This window comes from Epinephelus fuscoguttatus, linkage group LG2, assembly GCF_011397635.1.
Source record: "Epinephelus fuscoguttatus linkage group LG2, E.fuscoguttatus.final_Chr_v1".
In the NCBI taxonomy this organism is placed as follows: domain Eukaryota; kingdom Metazoa; phylum Chordata; class Actinopteri; order Perciformes; family Serranidae; genus Epinephelus; species Epinephelus fuscoguttatus.
In genome coordinates, this window is record NC_064753.1 from 28,916,696 (window position 1) to 28,943,092 (window position 26,397).

The window sequence follows — 26,397 nt, forward strand, 5'->3', positions numbered from 1 at the left end:
GTGGAAGCAGCAGGTGTATCCTAGAGGAGCCTGTGAACTGGGCAGATGGATTTGTGGTGGTGTACAACATCGCTGACTGACTGTCCTTCCTCAACGCCAAAAGCATCCCGCTGCAGATCAAAGGGAGCTGTGAGGGGTGAGTGACCGTAGTCTGCTGGGAGTGGAGCTGAGCTGAGGGATTTACTTTGATGAGCTAATGAGTCCCATTCCTGAGATGAATGTATGTAGGCCTATCAAGGTGAGGATCAATGTGGCATGCTGCAAGTTAAGGACTGCATTCCAACATGCTGGACTGGGATGAGCAGAAGTATCCTTGTGTGAAATATAGTTTCACTTTGTAGTCAAACAGAAGCTACATGAACCCATCACGGTGTGTTGAGGGCCTTTTGATTTTGGATTCAGGCTGTATCTTTGGGGAACGGACCCTCAGAGCTCCTCCAAGTTCATTAGCAGGATAAATAATCCCTGAACACTTTATAAAAACTTTTATGGTAATTGAAATGGGATAAAATATAGATAAGAACACTTATTTTGGTTAGGGTTTTTTGAAAAAAGAAGATTAAGGTTCCTTGAATGGTGCATTTCTTTTACCAACATATTGTAAGAAAGATTTAAAACAGTTAAGGAGGACACAGTCAGGGGCAATGTCTTTGCTGCATTACATCGTCTGTCTGCACTTCACTGGAACCATTTAATGACTCCCATGACACAACCTCCAGCTAACACCAAGTGAAAACCAACATAAACACTCAGGGAGAATACTTCCACTTCCAGGAGGTGTCTGCAGCAGAGGGATACTCAGAGGTATCCAACCTCTTCACAAAAGTCATTTGTCATGTGATGGAGAATCTTAAGCACCGTGCAGACCGCAGACAATACAGTGGCTCCAAGTCCATTGACAAAGCCATCAATAATGTCTTTGGTAAAAGGCGGAAGTCTGTCTGATGGAGGAAATCAGTGGTTACTAATTGTAATGTATAGTAGGCTATGTAACTAAAGGACAGTCATGTCTATTGGTCAACAAATATCTGGACATGCTGAGCTTTTCAAAATATCAGTTTTAAGGAAATGGAATGTCATTTTTTTTTTCTAAAAGATTTTTTTTTTTTTTGCCTTTACTAGACAGGACAGACTAAACCATGAAATGGGGAGAAAGAGGGGATGACATGCAGCAAAAGGGCTGCAGGCTGGAAATGAATCCGCATTCGCTGCCGCAAGGGCAAGGCCTTTGTACAGGGGCTGCCTGGTCTGACCACTGAGGTACTGGGGGCCCAAATGGAATGACATCTTACATAGAAAAAAAGATACATTAAAATGTCAGTGTTCTTAAGGATATAAATCCAGACTGAGGCCACATGTCAAGCTTAAATGTTTCAGTTCAATTGTCCAGTAGACCGACTGAGAAGCAGACATTAAAATTCAGGCTGTCCAAATAAGACTTAAGGTTAAAGATTTACAGAGGCCCCTCTAATGCTTTAAATTGCACACAAATGGAACTGGAGCTTAACTCAGTTAAAACAGTTTGTTTCAGTAGGTTTCCTGTTGTTCCAAACTCTTAGGAAAAGGAACAATATAATAACAAAAAAAAAACAAAAAAAAAACAACGTAAAAACTGTCTGAACAAATAAATAATAAAGTTTATTCAAAATAATTAAATGAAAACCAAAGAGTATTAAAGCAGCAATAAAAAATAATCTGTTCTGAGTTTGGAGTGCAATAATCTACAAAGACATTTGGGAAAAGTTGTGCAGTAGTTTTGATGTTACAGGAAATTGAATTCTAAATTTTCCAGTAAGTGCGGAGAAAACAGACCTTTGGAGATAAAAGCTGGTGTCCAGGTGAGAACATGAAAAATATCTGTACACATGCTGATGTCTGGCTGAGTTAACAATAGAGCATAAGAGAAAGAGTTTGTTTTCAGAGCTCCTTTAATTATAAAAATAAATTGTTTGAATGCACCCCTTATTCTTAACCTTTCATTTATAATGCCATTTAGTTTTCCAAATAATTATTAAAAATCGTATTTTATGAATATACTTAATTGGTAATCTGTGACTACAGCTGATAAACTGCAAATAAACTGCAAAGTTCTATCTTTATGTTATTTCTATACAAATAACCAAGGTTAAATTAATAGTAATAATAATAAACTTTATTTATAACACACTTTTCACACAGAGGGTGTAGTTTAAAGTGAATTACAATGAGAGGGAAATGTTCTAAAATTAATTGTAAAAAAAAAAAGAAAGAAAAAAAAAGAACACTAACTCAGACAAACCCTCCTGTTTTGTCCACTAGATGGAGACTAAGGACCAGGGAATATCAACGATACCACAGTGGAATATTCAGCTCCCCATTAGTTTATATAAAGGATAATTTACGGTTATTGTGCACGTTGTAAATTCGGTCACAGTCCTGTCGTGCTCACGTTAATCTTAAATACGGTGTACACCACGTCGGCCAACACACGAGCCACCAGGGGCGCTGCAAACCCCTGACAGCCGCTGAAGGAGACGAAGCCCTGCTCAGTCATCACAGGTTTGTCCCTCGTCGCTTTCCCTAGTCACTCGCGATTTTTTTTCACATCCTTTATTTAAACAGCACAATGTAACAACGGGCCAGTTGGAAGTATAAAGCGAAAAAGTTTTGGCGCTGCGAACCTACAAAATGAATGTGACGGAGTCTGAGAGGTAGGAAATTGTTCTTGAATCTTCCAACAGCAGCAGTCACATTTTACACAAGGCACATTCACGTGTGTATTTTTTTTTTTTTTTTAACCTGTCAGTTAAAGGCAACGCTTGTACGACTTCATGTTTCGTTGCCATGACAACGTGTGGCATGGGGTAAATGTTAGCTTACATAAAAAATGACTTAAAGCTTTCTGCGCTGTTTTATCTCTCAACAACAGTAACGTTAACTCATTTTGTTGTAACGTTACAAGATGAACAGCGACACAGTGGCCGTCAATCAGTCATCTTTATATTGTACATGTATTGGCATTTAAATAGGCGTTAATTAGCTAACTTATCTGTAAAATTATTAGCTTTACTCATGTGGTAGAGAGTTAGCTTAACTGTGTGAGGAATTTAAAAGCACAATAATTCCCATTAACTGTAACGCTAACAGCAAGATTATTTAGAACATTTTATAACAGGAAGATGCCTTCACTGACCCATTCAAGTTAACTGACTACCCTTATTAGTTTATTTCACTGCTACAGTAGCAAAGAGCAGTCCATGTCAGTTTATCTAAAGGCTTCAAGCATAAGTACAGTGCTAGTTTTGAATTTTTGAGCCTCATTATGTGTCATAAATGAGTCGTATTTGTGCTGTAAACCTCTGTTAATTTCTTGGTCATTTTAATTCAAATATATTGTGCATGTTTTTTTCATATTCTTTATTATAACTTTCTTCTGTACTTATGTTTCTTGATTTTTGTAACACTTGCTTTTCTTTTACTATGTTTACTGTAAAACTTAAATTAGTAGCCCGAGCTATTATTTGCTTAAATTCCTGAAATCAGCGGGCCTATATTTGGGACAGGTGTTTATATGGGACAGGCCTTTAATTCCTTTCAAATAAAACTGTTGCTCGGCAAAGATTCGGAAATCCAATCAAATTGTTAATTTAAACCAGTATGAATATTACTCATGTAAAAATTAGTATTCAGATAATATATCAGTTATGAATCATTCATCTGATCTAGCTCAGACAGACAGTGCATCAGAGAGAGAGAGAGTGAGTTACAGCACTCAGCATATCAACACAACACCACTTCACCCTGTTAAAACAATATTCACAACTTGGATACATTTTATGAAAACCCCTTTGATCCTTTTAATCTGAGGACCCTTATGGACTAAAGGAATATGAATAAGGGTAATCAAGAAATGGATACATAATTTGAGGTAGCCAACAACCCGCTTTTATACATCCGAAGGGCATCTGTAACAAAAATGAACTGCTTGCCAACCAGACCAGGCATCTACGTAATTGAGACAGGCATGTATTTGTATTTGTCAATGTGTAGCCATACCAGGCTAGTTATAGGGACTGGGCATTTAATTGGGACAAGGCTTTTAATTGAAGTTTTACAGTATGTTATGTAACAATACACCAAAGTAAATAGACATTTTTCGCAGCAGACATGTGGACTTGCCACTGTAGAAAAAGCACGGTTGAAAGTGAATATTAACCATGGCTCAGTGTTCCACTAAGCTATTCCAGTGAGCCAGCATACACAATACCAGGACCTGCCGTAAATGGAATGCAGCTATCATTAATGTTATTCAATACACCTGTGCTTTTCCTATGGCGACAAGCTAAAAATATCTGCCATGAAAAAGGTCTATTACTTGTATGTGAAGACTTACTTGGAAGTGATGCAGTCAAGACCACCTAGACTGAGACCAAATCATGAGCAAGACCAGGGGTGTAAATATGGACAGTACAGGTAGTGCGGTTGCCCTGGGGGCTGAGGGGTAGAGGGGCTTGTAGTGAGAGTGGGCCCTTACAAGTGATTCAGATTCCTTTAGTATTTGTGTTCAAAGAAGAATGTTAAAAAAGAATGTCCCTAATTTTAAAAATGGTGCCATTTGCTATAGATGGCAAGTCTTTTTTGTATCAAGACAATACATGCATGATAGCGTGCACTAGGGCCCATCATATAGTGTCACTGGGGCCCTTTGTAACTTCCTTATGCCACTGACCAAGACCTAAATGTTTCGAGACCAAAACAAGACCAAGACCAGACCAGTGCGACTCTGACTCTTCAGGTCACACTTGAAAAATGTGTAACGTGATGGGATCAACATTCCCATAAAAACACCCACAGAAAACAAATGAAGTTTCCTATTCACTCACCTCTTTTATTGCCATATATCCTGTATGGCTGTATGTATAAGTATCATGAAAATTGTTTTGCTGAATTAACCAACAATCAATGCAGAGGTCAAGTTTATGTGCGGGAATTTTCCTTTGTTTTTTATGAGCATACAAATACAACAAACACTAGGGAGCTCAAATCAACTTAACCATCTTTATTCAACATTCTTCTTTTGCACAGACAATTTAGTGATATCTAGGCAGTTGTGGTCTTGACAGATTATGAAATAAAATCCTGGCTCCTCTTTGTCTGAGACCGGGTCAAGATGAGTAAGAATGCAATAGAGTCTGAGACAGGACCAAGACCTTCAAAAAGTGGTCTTAAGACTAGGACCAACTTTGAGTACTACAACAGCGCTACTTGGCAAAAACAAATTCTAATTTTGATAAATGTTAGGTTGTCCTGCATCTTTTGTTCTAACTGGTTAATTTTTAGTGAAGAGCGTCAACGTTAGCAGCTTGGCAGTTTGACAATGAATGATTTATAACTGAAGGTATTGACATGTGTATTCTGATACAAATGTGCTGAGTTCTCTCCGGGTTGTCATTGAAATGAATTTGATTTGTTCTTGTTTCTGCTATGGCCTACATTTTTCTAGATGTCTGCCCTCCTAGCTTCCCAAGGCTGAGCCCAGCAAGGGCAGAGATTAGCTTTAACCAGGATTAAACCAATGAGAAAATTTGAATTTGTTGGCCCTTATCTCATAGCAACATGTGGAGTGCTCTGAGCAAATGGCAGAATTTGATCTTTTCCTTCCTTTTGGCAAAGCATGTTTTCTTGCCAGTAGACACTTATCAAACATGACCATTGGAGACAGAAGGAATTCTTGGAGCGGCCTTTAAATGATTTGTTTATAGGGACACTACATGCCTTGACGTTGCTTGCTTGCTAAGTGTAGGAATAGCAACATAAAGCACCTCCTTTCTGCCAGTCCTGCAGCTGTCTGGTATATCCTCACAGCTCTTTAGTAAGTCCGTTGCATGCTTTAATGGCTTAATGTCGATGTGTTCCTCTTGGTATATTACATTTAGACCACAAGCTTTGATAATCTCTCTGCATAATATTAGGAGTCACCTCATAACTTAGTGGAGTAGATGGGCTCTAGCTACATTTGCATTCTAAACATGCAATTTCTTGCCTCATCAGGTAATGTAATTCCACGCTTCATTAGGACTGTGAAGTTTATCATTTGTCATCAAAGCCAAGCTGTCAATAAATGATTAAGTTTCACATGAGGAAAATGTAATATTTGGGCTCAAGCAAAACGGATAGCAGTGTACATTTTAATTGCAGTAAGTAAGATTTTGTTTTTGTTTGATTTTCAGGCTGTATTTTAGAGGCTGCCTGTTACAGCTTGAGGCACCGTCATTAGAGAGCTGCTTAAGCCTAATTTATTCTGCTATTTATTCCATCAAAGAAAGCAAAGGCCCTGTACAATAATTGAATCGTCTAATATCTTGATGGTCTGGTTGAGATTGAAAAGTGGTAAATGTTTTGACGTGCTGGTTTCAGTAGCATATGCCATTTCTTTCTGGAACACATCATTACTGACTTTGGCATGCTGCAGTTGTTTTACTTGTGAATGCTGCTTACAAACAGCATTATGGCTGCAAATAATGGTTATGTCCATCATCAATAAATGCGTCTAACTTTTGCGATTAATCCATTAACCATTTAGTCTATATAGTTTCAGGAAATGTTGATAAAGGCCCATCATTTCCCAAAGCTGAAGATATCTTCACATTTCTTGTTTGGCCAAACAGCAGTCAAATGTTTTCAATTATATAAACAGAGAAAAGCAGAAAATCTATGAAAAGCTGAAACAGTTCTTTTTATTTCTTGATAAATGACGGAGACAATTAATTACCAGTCACTTCACTTAAATTGCCACAAGTTGGTGGAATTTGTTTCTGGCACAGCATGGGGACAAGACTCAGTTCACAGCAGCATTGCACAGAAAAAAGGTATAAATTGACAGCAGTCGTATATGCCAGTATTTGCCATGTATGAAACATTGTCAGAATAGTTTTTGTCCTGTTCCACAGTGCAGGACGTAAAGAACACTGCAGGCCCAAAGGCAGGGATACTTGCTTTGCTCAGAGGCCATTTCTGCAAAATGACAGGAGGCCAGGGGCCACTTAATAAACAAAAATTAATAATATCTATCAGTACTGTATAATAAATTAATCCCCTGTTTTCAACCTTTAGACATTTGCTGTCTTCCCTCAGGGCAGTTTGTTTTCTCTGGGTACTCCAGGTTCCTCCCACAGTCCAAAGACATGCAGGTTACTTGGTGACTCTAAATTGCCCTTAGGTGGGAATGTGAGCATGCATGGTTGTCTGTCTCTATGTGTCAGCCCCTTTGATAGTCTGGAGACCTGTCCAGGATGTGCCCCACCTCTCACTCAGTGTCAGCTGGGGAAAGTTTCAGTGCCCCTGTGACCCTGTACCAGGATAAGTGGCTACGTCCCTCATCTTTGTCAAGAGGCAAAGCAAGCATTGGCACAGGTCAGATGTACGCAGGGGCGGTTCTATGGACATGCAGGGCTTAGCCTGGACCTCGGGGAGTCCAGGGGATCCCCCTTGGCACCTAGAAATAAAATAAACAAGCTCTATTTTGATGCTTCTTTTGCCTTTTTCAGACTGCCATCTCCAATTATTTTTTGGGCATATCCAGATTGTATCAAGATTGTATCCAGACTGATTTTAGGAAGTCTGGACAGCAAAAAACAAACACATAAAATGGGATATTTGCAAACCACATTTGGAAGTGGTTTGATATGCGACTCCAATTGGATTTCTACAGGTGCGTCTCAGCCCGAATGCTCTGGCTGCTCAAATTGGATGTCAGAGTGTCTTTGAACACAGCATGCAATGATGACGTCAAATCAGAGTGGCAGAAGTACCGAGCAGGTCCATGCTGCTCCTAGAAGAGCGCGAAAAAGGACAACCTGTGCATCAACAGTATTTTGGACAGATTCCAAAATAGTTTGGAGGGCAAAATGATGGGCCCCATTTCTCATGCTCTTGTGCTAGAGAGTCACATCACCAGCGTTGCTACGTAGTTACTGAAGCCTACGTCATTACCACAGTAATCTATGCAGTTAGGTTAGTGATATTTGGATCCACAAATCTGATCTGATTGAAAGTTAATGTTATTGTGAATTAGAAAATGGTGGGCCATTGGCACCCTTTCACAGGCCTAATCTGGCCCTTGGGCCATAAGTTGAGTATCACTGCTCTTAGGGCTAGTAGCAGACTTATTGACTATACGGGTGGAGGACAGAGTAAATATGTATTACCCTGAGTTAATGAACAACAAGCAAGTTTAAGGGAAGAAAAGTTACACAGGATCAGAGTCATCCTTTGTATGTCCATGCTCTCATTGTTCCAAAGTGACATTGATTTTGTGTTCTTAGACAGTATCCCCCACACTCCCGGTCATTAGGCCCTACCCATATTTGTTCACTCAGTAGTGTAAATAAACACAAGTTGCTGTCTAACAGAATGATGGAGGGCTGAGGCAGGAATGGGCTTGACTTGTGATGAACCGTTGGCTCTAATTACTTCCTGCTGAAACTGGAGATGAGGACAACTCAATGTAAAAGGTGAACCGCAGCCTGTGTCTGCTTGGCGTCGGGGTGTGTACTGATGTTTGCTCCTCTTTCCACATGTCTGCCAGTGAACAAAGACCATTATGTTTTGACACTGTTAATTCCTACTGTCTATGATTAAGTTTTTATTTTAATCATTTATGCTTGGATCAGTCCCCCAAATGTGTAGAGATCAAAAAACAGAGATTCACACACAGAATATGATAATACTATATGTTTCTCTGACTTAATCAAGTCAACAGAGAGGAATTTAAACACTTTAGATGTGTTTTTCTAAATTTCATGTTAGTACTGCTGATGTACTGGTACCTGGGCCGAGAATTTAGGCTTAATGGAAGGCATTTTAGGTGAACAGGTGGCACAGCGGCTCTATTCTTACCCACCACTGCTGAGAGTTTTTGTTTCCAGCAATTTGGTCATGCAACAAACACAACCGGCCAAGTTCCAAGCCAGAAAAGAATTGTGTCCTTGTCACTGCATTAGCGATTTTTGAGTGTAGTTTAGGTCAGCTTCACCGAAGAGTGGTGGGATTTGGGAGGAATAACAGGAAACTCTTGCCTGTTACAGTCTGCTCTCTTGGTGAAGTTGCTTAGTTACTGGTGGATAAAAAGAATTTGTAGCTTTTCTCAGTAGCATGTACAATTTCTAAGACTTTTTAAAACTTGACTGTAGAGGTAGAGGCACTGTATATATTGATCAGGGTTCAAATGCAGTAATCTTGAGTGCATTGGATGCCAAGTCTTAACATTTCTGGATTGATTGTCTTCCTGCAGCCCTCAACTTGGGTTTGTGGTCAGGTGCAAGCTACAGTTAAAGCATTTGAAGTCATTAAGTTAAAAAACAGAAACAAGTAAGTAATCTTTTTTTATGTTTTAACCTGTAATTTGACTTGTAGTGTTAGAATCACAGGTCCAGAGACAAGCCCAGGCTTAAAGCAATTTAAGACCTGTGTGTGTATTTGTAACCCTTTATAAGGTCAGACCTCTCACCTTGACCTGACCCTGATATCCAGTTTCCTTTGCATCGGGAATCTGGGGTTAAGGACCGGACACATCTGTCTTGGAGACACCTGAGATGCACAGGACCTTCCTCCTCCAGCTACTAAGTCCCCAGTGATACACTCATCAGATGCCTCTGTCTTCCACAAATGAGCTGTGATTGAGGTGATTGGAATTTCCAGAGGCTGTCACAATCGTTTTGATTGGAAAATAGACGGGAGATAATGGGAGAGACAGGCCTGTTATGAGAGCCCTGTCAGGGCTAAAATAATGCATCAGAGTGAAGAGGTTAAAGACACCGCTTCCTTGTTAATAATTAATTGCTGTGCATGTGGTGGATCCACTTCATCGCTCCCAGTCATCACTTGATAATTGCTTTACATTTAATTTGGCTTTAGATACTGTTTTTCAAGTTGGGTAAATTGTGCTTAAAGTTAATATGGGCTCAGACAGAGACAGCAGTTTGGTCATGAAGTGTGATTAAAAAAAAAAAAAAAAAAAAAGTGACAAGTTAGACCAGAGGAAGTAAAGAGTCAGTGCTGTACACGGCTTCTCAAAGTGGAAACTTCTTGAATTATTTATTAACTTTTTAAAAACACTAACAAATGAACTGATTTAAAAATAATGTCTTCAATATGGGTAAATTAAGCTTAAGAAACTAGCATTGATGATACTGAAACAGTTAGTCAAATGACAGAAAATGTATCACAGTAAGGATAAAAGACAATTAATAATAGTACTCATGATAGTTGCTTTGTTCTGTTCATTGTAAATGTAAGGCCTTTGGGATATTGTACTGAGTTGCCAAAAGCTCTGATGATTAGAATTGATGGTAAACTGCATCACTAAGTAATTAGAGAATCACAGTTGGACTGACTTGCTTTGGTTTACGAGGAGATGTTTGGTCGAATAGTCCTTTTTTAATGTTGGGCATGTCCTTGTAGTAATCGGTCACTAATGCAAACGATGCAATATTCACTAACGCGTGTTGATCTTGAATAAACACTTGATTTTAAGAAGTCCTCCACAGCTGCACAGATTTTTCTGTTATAATAACAAATCAGAGAAAGGCAGTTCTATTATCTCTGCCAAGGATGGTTCGGGTTGTTTGTTTGTCTGTTTGTCAGCAGGATTATGGAGAAACTGCTGGCCTGATTCTAGGTTATTGGGTGTAGCATGGGCCAAGGAAAGGCCCATTATGTTTTGGAATAGACTGGAATCATGGGGTGGATAAACAAATGATGTCTCACTTCTGTTAACATTGCAAGACAGAACATTTGGTCTTAGTAAATACCGTATCATCTTTAAATCCAGTCAATGAAACATAACGACACAATGACTTCATATCACAATCCATATTGGTACCAGTAATCTTCTAGATAAGCCTTCACATACAGTTGCTCAAACTTATATATAGCAATCAGTATGGGACACTCTGGGGCAGTGGTTTCATGAAAGAACTGGTACAATTCTCCTGTTTTTTTCCCTTCTTCTTCAAACTAAGGTTTGGCTACCATAGGCTGTATATAAGGATGGACGATGCGTCTCTTCTTACCCCCACTGCATAAAAATGAAGCCAGAATATTGTAGATACGGCCACTGCCATCTTGTGCTGGTGACGTCATTTGGAGCCAGAGTTTGTGCAGTAGCGATCTCTGGTGTCGAGTTCTCATCCAAACATTAATTACGAACAGCACCATAGATCGTGAGCACATTGATTACCACACTCATTTGTTGGTCATGATGTCAAATCCTCTTTTATAGCACCAAATAACTAATTAAAACCAATCTTATCAGGAAACTGCAGCCAGCCACCAGAGGGTGATCATGATGTTTTGGCTTCACTTTTAACGAGTTGTCGTGTCGTCCAGCTTTATTATACAGTCTATGGTTGCTACGCGTGAAAATGTAAATACACACATCATGCAACTAATTGAAGTCTTACTCACAGATAAATGTGAATTGTCTGCGAAAAACTTTAACCTGAGATATTATGGAAAAGTTTTTGGACTTTATGCTGAACAATAACATGCATAATATTGATTGCAAGTTAGAAGAATATAATAAATGCACAGCTGGAATGACTAGGCTTTAGCTGGGCACAACCATATGTTTACATGATTGGTAAAGTTTTGGAAATAAATCCAGACATAGGCCTGTGTAGTGGTTTCACTTAATGATTTGCATTAGAGCTGCAGCTAACAATAATCTTCATTATCGGTTAATCTGCCCATTATTTTCGGATTGATCGTTTTGTCAATACAATGCCAGAAAATATTAAAACATGCTGTGTAATCCTGTGTAATTTCCCAGAGCCCAAGGTGACATCTTCAAATGGTATATTTTATCCAATCAATTGTCCAAAAAAGCAAAGCTATTCGAGTTTATAATGTATGTAGCGTTGGCTTTTGTGCTTAAAAGATATTAAATGATAATTTGATTATCAAAATGGTTGGCAATTAAATTTCTGCTGATGAACTAATAAATTAATTGACTAGATGTTGCATATCATAGAAGACTGGACCATTGACCAATGAGTTCTGCGCTCTCTGGGTGCCCTTCTAGTTTGAAAAGTATTTCTGGAATTTTTTTCATGGACTTGTGTCCTATGGCCTGACAAAAAAATTCAGAGCGATAATGAGTGCCTTCTTCTCCTATCTCTAGATGACAAAAGTCTATGTCAGTGGAATGGGCATGAACATGGTGTCCCCATGGACCAGTAGGGACACACTGGAGAGGAATGTGCCCATAATACGCCTGAAAGACTATGCTGACCTCCGGGTATGGAAAGCTTCTTTACATGTTTCCACTGCAGACCTATGTCTGCATGGAGCTTTCATCAGACCACCACTGATGAAGAAGTCACATATACTCACTGGTGACCTCTATGGTACACTGTTATCTGCACTGGAGGAGGATCAAACTTCACTTTGCTGCTGTATAGTCCCCCTTCAGTGGGGAATTCGACTGCTCCCTTTGCCAAATCTGAAGCAGCCAGTGCTCAGCCTTGCATGCACGCAGATAATGATCAAGTTAATTAGACCTGAGATTGAACGAACTGCAACAGCAACTTAATCATTTGTAACTTGATTAGAAATAGTACATTCTGCACCTCCAGAGACTGAAAATGTTCAATGTTTTTTTTTTCCAGAGAGCTTGAAATTAGGATGTACTTTAGAATTCAGGTCTTGAGTTAAGACATAATGTTTCCGTAATCCAAAACAGTGAAATGATCCTAAAGTCGTAAACAGGAGCTCAAGGGAAATCCTCGACTGTCTCTGATTGACAGTGAGCAGGCGTAGATTACAAATGTATTCATGTTTTCTTTCTTGTCCTTATAGGGAATCTATGAATTTGGAAGAAAATTAGGTCACGGTAGCTATGGAACTGTTTATGAAGCCACCCACATTAAGACACAGACAAAATGGGCTATTAAAGAGGTTTGCAGACCAGCGGTGAGTGCATTTGGCATCCCTTTGGGAGGCCTGTATTTTAATGTGATAAACACTCGCACTAATAAGAGTTTAATGTTTGGAGAGAAACAAATAACCACAACTATGATGAAACTTAATCAGCTGTGATGTGACTCTCTGTCACTTCAGGCAGGAAGTCAGAGATCCAAGATGCTTGAACAAGAACTAAACATTCTCAAAGAAGTGAATCACGCTCACATAATTCATCTACAGGAAGTCTACCACACGGCCAAGGTGAGCACTGCTATCCTTCAAGTCAAAAAGAAGCCTAATTAAGAGAGTGGATTACATGTAATGCATGTGACATATAACAATCTCCTATTACTGTGTTTCTCTGCAGAAGTATTACTAATAAGAAGACAGGAGTAAACTGTGTGGTCAGATGCATTTAGCTTTGTGCTTGTTTTTAGATGACTTACTTGGTTACTGAGCTGTGCAGTGGAGGTGATCTGAGGCAGCTGCTGCAGAGGAAAAAGTTTCTCACAGAGGACGAGACAAGGCACGTCATCTGTAGCGTAGCCGATGCTGTTGTCTACCTTCACAAAAGAGGTAACATCATTGTCATGTTATTGATTGACATTTTGGTAGTGCTATAAAATATATTGACATTAGCTGAAAATCTAATATTTGATGACCTCCATTAAGAAATTACTGATAGGGGTGTTTACAGGTGAGGTAGGTCTTGTAGGCAGGTTGTAGGTTTTTTCAACACTGGTGGGGAGACACATAGGAAGTGGGGGGCTTGGGGTTCTTTCTCAAGGAAGGATTTTCCTGCATAATGGTGGATTTTTCTGCACCCATTTGTGTGTCAGCACTAATTTATGGTGGAAATTTCTGAGTCCTCAGCTACTTCAGTGGTTTTATTTTGGGGTGGTGTGGAGAAATCTACACCTACGCAACACCCAGGTGTGGTTACTATTGCAACAGACATGACACTTGTAACCAGAAGACAAGTGAAACAATGCTATTCACCTTGTTGTTAAGTTACTTTCAGCCCTGTTTCCACTGCAAACAGTACTCTTTCATGTGGGCGGGGTTGTTGTTACTCACTGCTCTGTCCAGCACTTACTGTAGATGGAAGTCTGCACCTTGTTTATCGTCCACAGAACGAGGCTGCATGCCGACATTTTCTGAACAAAATACAACAGACTGCAGTGAGAGTCTCTCTTCATGGGATATTAAAAAAATAGCGGGTTTGTGCATTTCGTCCTTCTCAGGCAAGCTCTGGGGTTTAGTGTTGCCAGAGCCCACAGGAACGACGCTCTGTGATACTTTTTTTCCCCCTCCGAGTAAGGATTAAAATATTTCTCTTCACATATCCCGGTCAAAATTAATATGTATTAAAAGTGTATGTCCTATAAAAACTAAAGTAATTGTCAAAGTGGTTAAAGTAGAATTTAAGGTGTGTTGATGGATTCATGTTGTCAACTCATGCATTGAGTAACATTACAAGTTAACGGTCCACCTTTAAAGTCGCCAGCAGTTGGCACAGTGAATTAAGTTTTTTTTTCAATCAGACTACAGCTGCTGTGAGAGGCAGCAAAACATCATTTCATTTTATAGTTTTAGTTTAATAATATATGGAAAACTCTACAGTATGAACAGTGGTTACGTAAGTCTCAATACCAGCCACAACTCAGCCCTGAGCAGAGTGACCGTCCTCTATTGACCAATCAACAGACTGCAGTGTTCACAGCTCCTCCTTTTAATACCAGATCTGTGAGCTAGGTACCCCAACAGAAGGGGGGACCAAAAATGGGGACGATAAGTCACGGTTCCATTGGTACCATCCACAACTTTTCACAGTGGAAACGGGGCTTTATGTTCTTACAGTAATATGACTTTGTGTGGACAAAGTCATATTACATTAAATTTTAGTCTTGAGTGTTTTATATTTTATAATTAAGTGCTCAGTTGGAATTAGGAAAACACCTCAGGTCAGGTTCAGACTGTGTTTTGAATAAAGTGTGCCTCAGATAAGTTATAATAGTGCCATGGTGCCATTATTACACTGAAATTGTGTTGCCCTCAGTGACGTGAGATTCCTTACCATTAAGGCTTTCAGTCATTAAAGACGGGTGGCTCATTCTGATAAAAGAGAATTAATAAACAAATTCAAGTGAAAAAATATATGATACACATTTTAATTAAATCTCCACATTTTACTGGAAATGTTGTTTCCCCCTTTAATGGTAAAATCTGTGGTTAGAGGTAATTTAGGACATTGCCTGGCAGTGAGGCATCATTACATGTGGTTAATGACTAATTTACAACAAGCCAGGGAGCAATACTGATTAATAGGTGTGTTTTCACATGGAAAGTCCCTCTGCGCTGGTTTCCTGCCCTCTATAGAGACTAATGACACTAATGAGAAAGCGCTGGCTTTGAATAGCCAGAACCTTTTTGTCAAATGACCATGAAGCTTAAATTTGTTTGGGCTTTCTGAAACTATCCAATGTTTTTGCTGTTCTTGGTGCTTTTTTATTCAGCTGTTAGGATTTGGAGTTACATAGATCCAACTGTTTTATGATTTCTCAGCGAGTCACCAGAGCGATGATTACTGAAATATAATGTACCAAAAATCATATTATAGTTGGTAATTATGACGTGATGTCCTCTTGGCAGTATTTTAATGAATAACCAAAAGAAATGCAGAACTAAGGAGTGTATTTTAGTTGCCAGCGAGGAGACAATAAAACGGGTAAAACTGAACAGAAATAACAAACTTATACGGATAAAGGAAAAAAGAGCTTTTTCAGGTGTTTGCTTTGTGCACACCAGGTGGTCTAACTTACCTTTCACACACCATCAACACTGTTGCGTTTTTATAATTGGCTGCTTCAAACAGTGCAATAAGAAGGACTGCCCAGGGCAAATTGTGTTTTTCCTCCTGCCTTCTCTCACTCCAAGTTTTGTTAACGAGGCCCTTTAGCCTGGCCTACTGTAAGCAAGGTAAAGACATTAATGTGTTAGTGGGTGAAAACATATTGTATGTTTATTCTGCTGACAGACATTAGCAAACCATGTTGCAGTTAACTCTGAACACAGACCTGAGAAAACCTGAAACACAGCAACTGCAGAGTTGTGTGATGCCTCTCAGTGTTTTCATCTCTATGAGCATCCCCATTTTACCATTGTTAATATAAAATTATTGATATGAATTTTGATTACAACAACTAACAACAACACTTACATCCAGTGTTGGGGAGGCTACTAAAGCATTGCTTTGCAAGTTACCAATTACTCGATACTGGAAGATGTTAAACTACAGCAAAACTACCCCAGGGAGAAATCTAGTTTGGTTAACTTAAGCCACTTTGAAAAAAAAGTAGTTCAGACAACTTTAAAAAAAAAAATCAAAAAAATCAAAATGTTAAAATAAATTATAACAAAATATAAAAAAGCACCATTTCAGAATACATTTAATTTAATTTAATTTATTATTTAACCAGAAAAAAAAAATCTCTTTTTCAAGAGTGTCCTGGCCAAGACAGGCAGCAACATAAGTTACAGACAGACAACAAATACAGAATAAAAAATGTAAAACTCTAAAGCAAGCAGTATAAAACACAAAATAAGATAACTACAAAGAAAATACAAAAAGTATGTTCATGTATACTAGAAGTAAACCACAAAATGCAAAAAAGGGCAACTACACATGATTGCAGAGACCAGCTAAGATACACCGTGACACTAGCATATAGAAGATTGCGTACAAAAATCCTGCAACAGTGCTTTAAAATGGCCGAGTGCAATTTTAAGTCCTTCTGCAGAAGATTCCACATATGAGAAGCTGCTTACGTAAATTCTCGCTTGCCAAACTCTGTACGTACCCTTGGTACAGACAGTAGCTGTACTGAGGGTACACTGTATCCTTAAATGCCTCTCAGTTGAGTTTATTGCAAAAAGTGCACACTTGTTTACAGGGCATACATAAGCCAAAAAAATCAAATAACCTACTCCTGATGGGAAAGTGCAGGAATGTCAGCTTTGATTTCGTATACAGTGTCCATCAGTCAGACACCTGCCATCAGAAACTAGAGTCTGGCACTGCACCAATCAGGATGACTCAGCCATGCAACCCAAGAAAAGCATGCAACAGAGACAATAAACATACTTCTGACTAATTGTGGTTAAAGTGGGTTCAGTTACAGTAAAGAAACAATGGTGGAATGAAAATAAAAAGTCATCCCTTTCCTTCTGACAACAGAAAATGGCAAAAATGTGATTTACTTGAATCACTCCACATTATAAATGTGTTTGAACTATCAGCAAGCTACTGACAAATGTAGTTAAACTCCCCAGCAGAGCACACATCCCTGTCAAAGCTGTGTTCAAACTCATTATGTCTGTAAAAGTTTCCCTCCTCACATCTTACAGACATCGTGCACCGGGACTTGAAACTTGAGAACATTCTTGTGAAGGATTATCTCGGCGAGGATGATAAAGGCAGGATTAATATCAAGGTAAGATGGCGACACAAACTGTGAAACTTTCCATCACCGCTTCTTATCCATTCTCTGTCGGACTGCGTGCAAGCCTCTGATCGGCACTTTTTTCTTCGCCCACTATCTCCAGTATTTTTGGTAAAGGCTTTAAATACCGCCTCATTATGACGGACTCCCTCTGGTCTTCCTGTAGTATACCTTTACAAAGAGAGACTCAACTGTATCCTTAAACAAATTACCAGCTGAGCACAGCATGTTGTGTGCACTGACAATGAGCCAGCCAAAGCAGATACCTGGTGTGTGAGCTAAAAAAAAGGCAAGACCACGGCATAAACATTCCTGTCTCTTTCTGTTTTTCTGTTTATGTCTCACACACAGACACCCACATACTGTACATGTTGACAGAAAGTGTTGTCGTGGCACAGCATAAATGACTTTCACTTCACAGGAGTTGGTCTTCTCTCCTGGATTTATTTACTTTTGTAATGATGTGATACCCCTGTGCAAGTACATGGACCCGTAGCCCTAACAGCTATGTTGCTATTTATGTAAATCATCAAGGATCATTGTTTATGCCCAAGCTCGAGCCTTGTTTTCCTGACAGAAACTACTCTACAAAGGAATTTACTGTGGGTTCTGTCAGCATATCTAAATAACGTTTATTTGTATCACCTTTTCCTTGATTGCTATTCTCTACCTAGGTGACAGACTTTGGACTGTCAGTGAAGACAGGTGGTGTAGGGATCGAGAACATGATGCAGGAGGCCTGTGGGACTCTTCTCTATATGGGTATGACACCAGTATTTCTTTATGGTGTAGCAGCATGCTTTGCCATCTGCCATGTTATTTTTATGGTTTGATCACTGGGGGGGGGGGGGTCCCAAATTCTATGTCTGTATGTGGGATGTATCAGGTTTGTTATACATCTTTACTTATCATTCTGTAAAGGCACCTTGTAGAGTTTTGACCTATAATGGAGTGTGTCTCAGATCACATACTTCCATTAGTACACTTCAGTGTAGTACACTATGTACACTACGAACTTCTTTTGTGGTGTACTAATTTCAACAATTTCAGAGTTTGTGAAACTGGTATTGTTGCGGCTTGCGGTCCTTTTCTTCTCCTCCTCCACTTATATTGAAGCGTTAATCCCGTTTGTGGCTCATTACTGCCACCAGCTGTGGATTACCACCCTGCATACTGCATGACTCCTGTACTCTTGGTGTGCGAGTGTGTTCTTGTGAGTGTGCTGAGAACACATGATACAAATAATATGGGATTTACTGAGCGGCACCTCTAATGGTCAAAAACTAGTTTTAACTAATAGTTTTTAAGTTCTGGTGTGAAGGATGTAGTGGCATCCAGTGATGAAGTTGCAAAACTAAAACTTGTGCCAAGAATGTACAAGAACCACAAACTTTGACACAACAGCAAATGGCCCTATTTAGAGCCAGTATATTTTCTGTCCATTCTGAGCTACTGTAGAACAATATGGTGAACTCCGCTCCTTGTTTAGATATAAATGGCTCATTCTAAGGTAACAAAAATGCTATTCGTATTTTCAGGTGATTATAAACTAATGAAAACATGGTTATGAATGTTATATGCTATTTCTGCCAATAGATGCCCCTACATACTACACACTGGACCTTTAAGCTGCGAAATGTCCGTATCTCATACTTAGTTAAGTCATACATTTGTGTATATGCTATATTTCAGCACCTGAGATGATGAGCCGCCGGGGTTACAGCCACTGTTGTGATGTGTGGAGCATAGGAGTCATTATGTTTATGTTGTAAGTAGACATACAAACATTCTGTACGTAAGTATATACACACACATTCTGTGAATACATATGTCTGAGCTGTGTGTCCTTATAGGCTGTGTGGGGAGCCTCCATTTAAAGCCACATCGCAGTCCGACCTACGTCAGGAGATTATGAACAACAACAAAGTCAAATATACTCAACCCATCTGGGCCACAGTCAGCCATGCAGGTGACACTTGAAAATAAATGGTTAATAGATGTAATCCTGCAAAAAAAAAGTGTTTGTGAGATGTAGTGAAAGAATATGTTTTTTCACTGACAAGCAGTACAGGATGTTTCATGCATACGGATTCACTGTCCTGTTTGTTACTAACGAACTCATCCTCTTGTGTCTGTTTTAACAGCCAAAAATATATTGACGTGCCTTCTGAAGCAGGACCCTGCCTACCGCATGTCAGCTAATGAGCTACTAGAAACCCCCTGGATTACAGTAGGGCAATGATTGTTCCAGATGCATTCATAAAATTTACTTAATGAGTCGCACGAGGAGCTCTTACGGGGTCCTTTGTCCAACAGGGTGACACTGATGTGCCTGCTATGCCACCCTGTGCGCTGGAGATGATGCGCAATGACAGGGAGCAGAAAGAGAGTAAGACAATGATTAAGATATAACTTAGTTCAGATAACTGTAATCTAAGTCGGGGGCATTTAAAATCTGAATAAACAGCATTGTGTAAGTCATTACATACGGCAAGATGCTCTGGTAAGCAAGGAATATAATCAGTGAAGTGGAAGCAAAATAATTTTTAGTTCTTTTTTTAAGTTTGTGTGTAGTCTTTTTAACTTACTTAGAGTTAACTGGTAACGTAGCATTGGCTTCGTTGTTATGATTACCTGCAGTTAAGTACTGAGTACTGATTTTCGACCTGCTGAACTGCTACAAGAATGTGTTTGATGTGTCCTGATATATACTTTTAAAAGATACCCACCAGTCATTTAGGTAAAGTGTCTCCCACCAGGAATGGTAACAGCACCTAGTACTATTGGATAAGTCAAAGTTAGCATATAAAGTCAAATTAGCAAAATGTACACATTATCATACAGTGATTATCATACAGTGGGGAGCACTGAGGAACAAACAGTCATACAAGGGATGGAGGGTGAGAGAGATAAACCGAAGTCACGTGATGCTGATCTTATTTAAAATCATCCAAAATAGGAACACATACTCTGGAGGACTTGTCCCTCACCTCCTCTGAGGACACACTGGACCCATCCCCACTCCCCAGGGTAGCTTCAGCAGAAACAGACAGCAACTGCAGGAGCCACGCTGTGAGAGACAACTGCTCCTGCACACCCACCACATCCACCAAGCCGGTACTGCATGTCTGCTGAGCACAGCTCCACACTTTGACCTCATCTGCCCATGTGTGTTATTTATATTCAGGACTCTATTTAGCTCCCAAATGATTTCAAAGAGGTTAACTTTTTAACCTGTCTATTTAAGTACTGTTACATCTGCTTACATCTCATTTAGCTTCCTGTGTTAATTACCTTGTTTTTAACTAAGACTATCTCATTAAAGCTGGAGAAGGCAGAAATCTGGAAAGGGCAAAGAAAAAAACCTGGTACAATGTGACAATACACCCTCCTCCTGCTGCTGTCACCTCTCTGTCCTAAGCCCGTCCCTCCAAATGACCATGGGCATATGCATATGTTTCATACAGTAACCCAGTGTTTCCTCCACATTGATTTATTTAACCTTATTTCATTGCTGAGTTGCATGCAGGTCATTTGCTTAGCCCCTCTATGCCAAGCTCTCTCACTCTCTGTATATCCGACCACAAACAGACAAGAATTAGCCAGCTAACCACCCCATGGTGCCTCTGTCTCTTCCTGCCACTGTGGACTGCCTCATAAGAGGACAACGGGCAGCAGCCCTGGTAACCAACTTTAGAAGGCAGTTTTAGCAGCTTCAATTTGTCCAATTTGTTACTGGCCAGTCGCAGAGCCATGTCTAACCTGTGTAACTGCAACAACAGAAAGTTTGCTGATCCAGTGGCGAGTCAGGGCTGTCCGGTCCCCTGGAGCTGGGGTTTGTGCTGGCTGGATTAAGCTGCTGACTCGGGGTTGGTCTCTAGACTTGCTGCCCTTTCTCTTCATGGCGAGGTGGTCTGTAGTTGCAGGCAGTGAAGCAGAGGAGACACTGTGATTCAGTCTATTCTATCATAAACAGAAACATGAGGCCTCAGCAATCAGCCTTTGGCTCCAGTTAGCAAGCTAAACTATTACGACAAGTGTCTCTCCATCTCTGAAACACTTTGCCGATATTGACCGTTTATTGTCAGAATCTCTTCTAGTTTGCCTGTTTGATAAGTCTGTTGTGCTTTTTTGGGTTGCTTTGCAGTGAAGGCAGTTGTTACCAGTGCTGTAATATCAGCTTTCTCTGCAGGATTCTCCATCATTGAATCAGGCTTTCACTGAAGGATGAGCACATTCATCTGCATTTCAGTCAGGAACACTTAAGTCAAAGAAAACTTTATTTCCAATTGCAGTATTATATTTGGCAGTATGGCTCTGTTCTGGGGCCTCTCTGCCTTTCCTCGGGCCTACCGAGAAAGCCTCTTCCACGCGCCTATGTGGAAGCCTTAAGGCAAATAGAGCACACCTCTCTGCCCTTCCACGTGCAAATGAGGAAAGCCTAAGGCAGGGAGAGAAAACCTCCCTGCCCTTCCATGCGCCTACATGGAAACCTAAGGCAGGGAGAGCAGCAGCAAAGATTCCCCGAGGAACAGAACAGAGCAGCATCAATGACAAACAGTAAGGACATCTATAAGTCAGACACAGCATGAAAAGGAGGACCTGGGGTGGAGGTGGGTTGCAAAGCAGCTTGCAGAGGAAGCAGCAACAGTAGGCAGGCCAGAGCAGTTTAAATAGTGATACAGTGAGCTGAGCTTGACATCGTGTCCTGCCTGAACTAAGGCCATGCTCGATTTGTATAACAGCCAATAGGAACGCGCTCTCACTGAAATGAACTGTGACTGGCTAAAGTCCCCTGTCACGGCCTAGATTTAGAAAATCTAAATCTTTCTTTGTCTCTCAGTTCACTTGAATTACAAACTGCTCAAAGTTTATTGTGAGCTCTTATTTTTTTGCCCAAATGACAGCAAAGTAAAACAGCCTCCGCCAGCTTTAAATAGATAACTCAGCACTTTACAGCAAAACTGTTTTTAAAAAGTGGTTGAGGTTTTAAACCAATATTCCTAATAAATTATTTAGTCACCAGCTTGCAGAGCTCACATGGGTGGTCTGGTCCAAATAATCTAATAAGAACACATTAAAAAACATAGGAGATTGTTAAGGTAACCTTACTTATGATTAGATTTTGCAAAGGCACTTGGTTAGGTTCTTAAAACTCCCACACTCCCTAAAGCTGCTCATGGTTTTACATTACATTACATTACAGTGGGCAATTATTAACATACATTTTTTGGGGGGTGGGGGGGGCGGGGGTGCTGATGCTGTGTTCTTAAAAGTTACTCTGTGTATCAGTTTTTGATTTTTAGATATCATTCATGTCAATATCCAAGTAGTAATTACGTGAATCTCAAAGTGTTTAAGAGGCAAAACTGATTTTACCTTTAAAGTAAACCACCACTCTGTAGGTCAGCCCCCAGTTGCTAGGTACAGTCATGGAGTCCAGGTATCGATCTCTCATCTTTCCCTTTGGGTTCTCCTTATATCTTGGAATAAAGACTAAAGAGCGTGGTGGCGGCCTCCACCTGGACAAGTGCAAAAACAACTCTAAACAACTCTCCACCACACAGGTTTGTTGAACCTCCTACAACTGGGCCTCTACAGTTCAGCTTCAATCTGTTCTTTATATTATAGGTTTTGAAAATATTCCCAGCACCACTTCTTATATCCTGTAGTTTTTAATTTTGAAGGTTTTGATCTAAATTTAAAAACTACAAATATATACAGCTGTACATTTTGGATTTTAAACACAAGCTTTCCTATTTAACTGCCTTTGAGCTTGTAATTGCTTATCATATTCAGTCACCACTAGATGGTGCCAGATTCACCTGTTACAGAAGATGCTAATAAAGGTGTAGCCATGCAGCTGTTTTAAAATGGATGTGATATTTAATTCTGTTATGTAAGAAGAATATGAATCTTATCCCTGCAGTCTCATGCAAGCGTGAAACCCTCCACACAGGCGAGTGCAAAGCAGCTCAGGCCTCGGGACAAGAAGGACGTCAGCGCAGGACAGAAACCAGCCTCTAAGCTCAGCAAGGCAGACGACCAGAGACCTTCTACCTCCAGTAAAAGTAGGACTGCTCCCCGCAAACTCTAAACCCCTAACTAAAAAATGAGCCATACCACTGGAAAATAAGTTAAAGGGAACAGACAAGTGGGAAGGAAAGGACAGTGAGCAGATGACAGAGAAAAACTAAGCTAGAAGATGTGGATGTACACTTGAATACACTTCTGTTTATTTAATGTAATTCTGTGATGTAGCAGCGATGTGAATGAAACTGCTGTGAATGGTGCGACCTTTATGGTGATGACCAGAGACTGAGCAGCGACAGCAGTGTCAAATAAACGGGACTCATATGCAGGTGTGAAAATAATACAAGGAGTCCAAGACAGCTGCAGATGAGGGTCCAGCCTCAGCAGCGCCTCGTGCCAAAGGGAAGGGCCCCGGTCTGAGGTGTTCCCTAGGCTGGGGCCAAACTGCTGGACAAATGCTTACTGTTGCACAGCCAACTGCTTGAGAACGTCATGCAGCCCAAATACAGACTCACACTTTTTTTAATAGTGGCCAGAAAACAGAGATTAAATTCTTTTTTTTTTTTTACACATAGATATTACTGGTGGCATCTGATTGAAGGCTTTTATTAAAAAGCCTCAACCTAGAGTTAGTTAAGTAAAGAGAGCCACCATGGACAGCAGATTCCTTAATAAAACTGTTATTTAATAATTGCCTCACTACCTAGCTGCATATCTTTTCATTCCGAATGTCATCACTTTATTTGTATACACTGTGAATATGTGAATGTACACCTTTTTCCATATAGAAATGATTAAGTCTCTTATGTGAAAAGTGACATTGGGTAAAAATAATAATCGGCTGGAGGTCGCGAGGGATGTAATAATCAGGTGTAATATTTTTAACATCCAAGCAGACACATTTATAAAAATAAATGTACAAAATGATTCCAACAAAATTAGATTTCTTTTCAGAAATGTGTTGAAGCTGTTTTTAAATTAGTAAAAGAAGCAAGGGAATATTTTGAATACATAGGGTATATGTCTATATACATAAACAGTACAGGAATAAAACTTATAATGTGCCAAATATAAAACAGTTGCACAGCTATTTTACATATTAAATTGACACAGTATTTTGTATTGTTCCTAATAACATGCTAAATTGCAGAGAACACACATACAGAGCACAAGAGATTTTATTGGATATCATTTCATAACGCCAAAGTGAGCATTAGGGATTTCCTTTTTTTCAGCTCTGACCTCTCAATTCCAAAACGCCCTATATGCAGTGACTGCGCCCACTCAGTGTCAAAACAGAAAAACCGTCACACAGGCTGGTTACGCTCCATCTGAATGCAGAGGATTGGGACTGAGGGCAGCCACGGGTCTAATCTCGTTTGGAGGCCATTGAAAGCAGTAGAAGCTACTTTGAGGGCACTGCCATTCAAGCACAGGTTTTTTCCGCTGTAGAGAGAATAATCCCCGGCATAGATACAACATTAAAGTAGCCAAGCATAACACACAGAGGCTGAATTTCAAATCCACCCATTTGCATCTTGAAGTGAATGAGTGCCAACAATGGGGCTCCGTGCTCATGCACAGGCTCTGTGTTTTAGTGTGTCTGTGTGAATGTAGCGTGCAACTGTTGTAACTGTTTTCAAAAGGTATTTCTACATTGCAGGGAAGAGGTAATTGTCTTATTAGTGCGGACGCAGTATGTTAACCTCAGTCCGGGTGGACACACTGATCTCGAGTGATGTTTCTTAACGTAGTGAGTAGATACACACAGTTTTCCACAGTCTTTTGTTTTTTAGATTAATTTTAACTGTGAGATTAAGAATGTACAAATGGCACATGACTTATCTTTGATTCAAGCTGCTTGCCAAAAGACTGCAACATTACTGCAACATTACTGACACACTGTCTGCCTTTGGTTTACTTAGACTGGTATAAACAGCAGATGGAGCTGTAGTAAGTTGCTGAATTCATTTCCTGGAGTTAATCTGACAGGAGAGTGCTATCCCTAAAGCCTTACTACCTAGTTTTGTGCATGTGTAATTAGAATTGATTGCTTGAGTCACTGCCCATTAAAACTGTGATGTCCATGTAACGTGTCGCTAATTAATATGTTGTATGGTTGTCTTCATGGTCCAAATAAATGGTTTAAACATGCTTCTTTTTGGGGTGCTGTCTTAGTCACAGAATGTGATTTTGTTGGGGATAATTTGAGAAATTTAAAAAAAGAAAAACACACAACGATGATTCGTCTTAGCTCGCCCTCTTTTCCCTTTAGACTACCACACTGGAGGTCTGTTTAGACAACCTCCTGTATGGCTAATTTTTGTCAGAAGAGGAGATGGGATTTGAGCATATGGTCCTCATTGTCTGCTGCCAGACTTTTGATTAATTATAGGGAAACATAAAGAAAAAAAAAATCTCAGCAGAATATGACCTACAGCAAATTACAGGAGTGCTTGTTCATGAGTCAGGGTGGAACAAATTTAAAGAGACTGTAACACATCAGGTGAATGTGGAAGCATCAGTATTTTCATATATGATGACAGTAGGGTCAGATGCAGCTAAAATATTGACAGTTTGCGTTGTTGAAAGCCAAAAGGAGCCTCCAGTTTTATTTTTATTCCTTTGGCTGAAACAACAGAGAACAGAGGTGGGAGGGGAGGGGGCACAGGACCAGAGGGTCTGTATGGTGGATAGGTTAGGGGCGTGAATTTGGGACAAAGCATGGAGGCAAAGGAAATTAGAAAATTCGTTGGGATGGAACAAGGGATGCGCCTCCCCAACCCCCCCCCCCCTTTTCCTCCAGCAGTGCTCCTGACAGATGGAAGTAAGGGTGGGTGGGTTGACGGGCTGGAGGGATTAAAACTCTGCAGCCCCATTTTGGAGCCTGAAGAGAGTGTCACTCCTGCAAAGGTGGGGT

The 26,397-nt window shown here is 40.0% G+C and overlaps 1 protein-coding gene across 6 annotated transcripts; it reads left to right on the top strand.

The window, feature by feature from the left end:
* Positions 1-25,622, top strand: stk33 (serine/threonine kinase 33). 6 transcript variants are annotated; one of them, XM_049563323.1, is made up of 16 exons: positions 2,588-2,690; positions 9,272-9,348; positions 9,474-9,661; positions 12,161-12,277; positions 12,838-12,951; positions 13,099-13,203; positions 13,380-13,518; positions 17,350-17,435; positions 18,119-18,206; positions 19,137-19,212; positions 19,298-19,413; positions 19,589-19,674; positions 19,761-19,833; positions 20,404-20,561; positions 22,850-23,011; positions 23,374-25,622. In XM_049563323.1, the coding sequence occupies exons 4-16, from the start codon at positions 12,161-12,163 to the stop codon at positions 23,539-23,541; spliced, it is 1,488 nt and encodes a 495-aa protein (XP_049419280.1). In that variant the 5' UTR covers positions 2,588-2,690; positions 9,272-9,348; positions 9,474-9,661; the 3' UTR covers positions 23,542-25,622. The 6 variants fall into 6 exon arrangements, with proteins under 6 accessions (XP_049419288.1, XP_049419270.1, XP_049419297.1 ...); XM_049563331.1 differs by lacking the exons at positions 2,588-2,690; positions 9,272-9,348; positions 9,474-9,661 and adding an exon at positions 1-136; XM_049563313.1 differs by lacking the exons at positions 9,272-9,348; positions 9,474-9,661 and having other exon boundaries at positions 2,569-2,690.
* The last annotated feature ends 775 nt before the right edge of the window (positions 25,623-26,397 follow it).

Bases quoted from the DNA above. Each gene is read 5' to 3' on its own strand.
- stk33 (XM_049563331.1), top strand. From the start codon at position 12,161: ATGACAAAAGTCTATGTCAGTGGAATGGGCATGAACATGGTGTCCCCA. The intron at 19,675-19,760 runs GTAGGGCAATGA...TTTGTCCAACAG, and splicing joins TAGAAACCCCCTGGATTACA to GGTGACACTGATGTGCCTGC. The intron at 19,834-20,403 runs GTAAGACAATGA...CATCCAAAATAG, and splicing joins TGACAGGGAGCAGAAAGAGA to GAACACATACTCTGGAGGAC.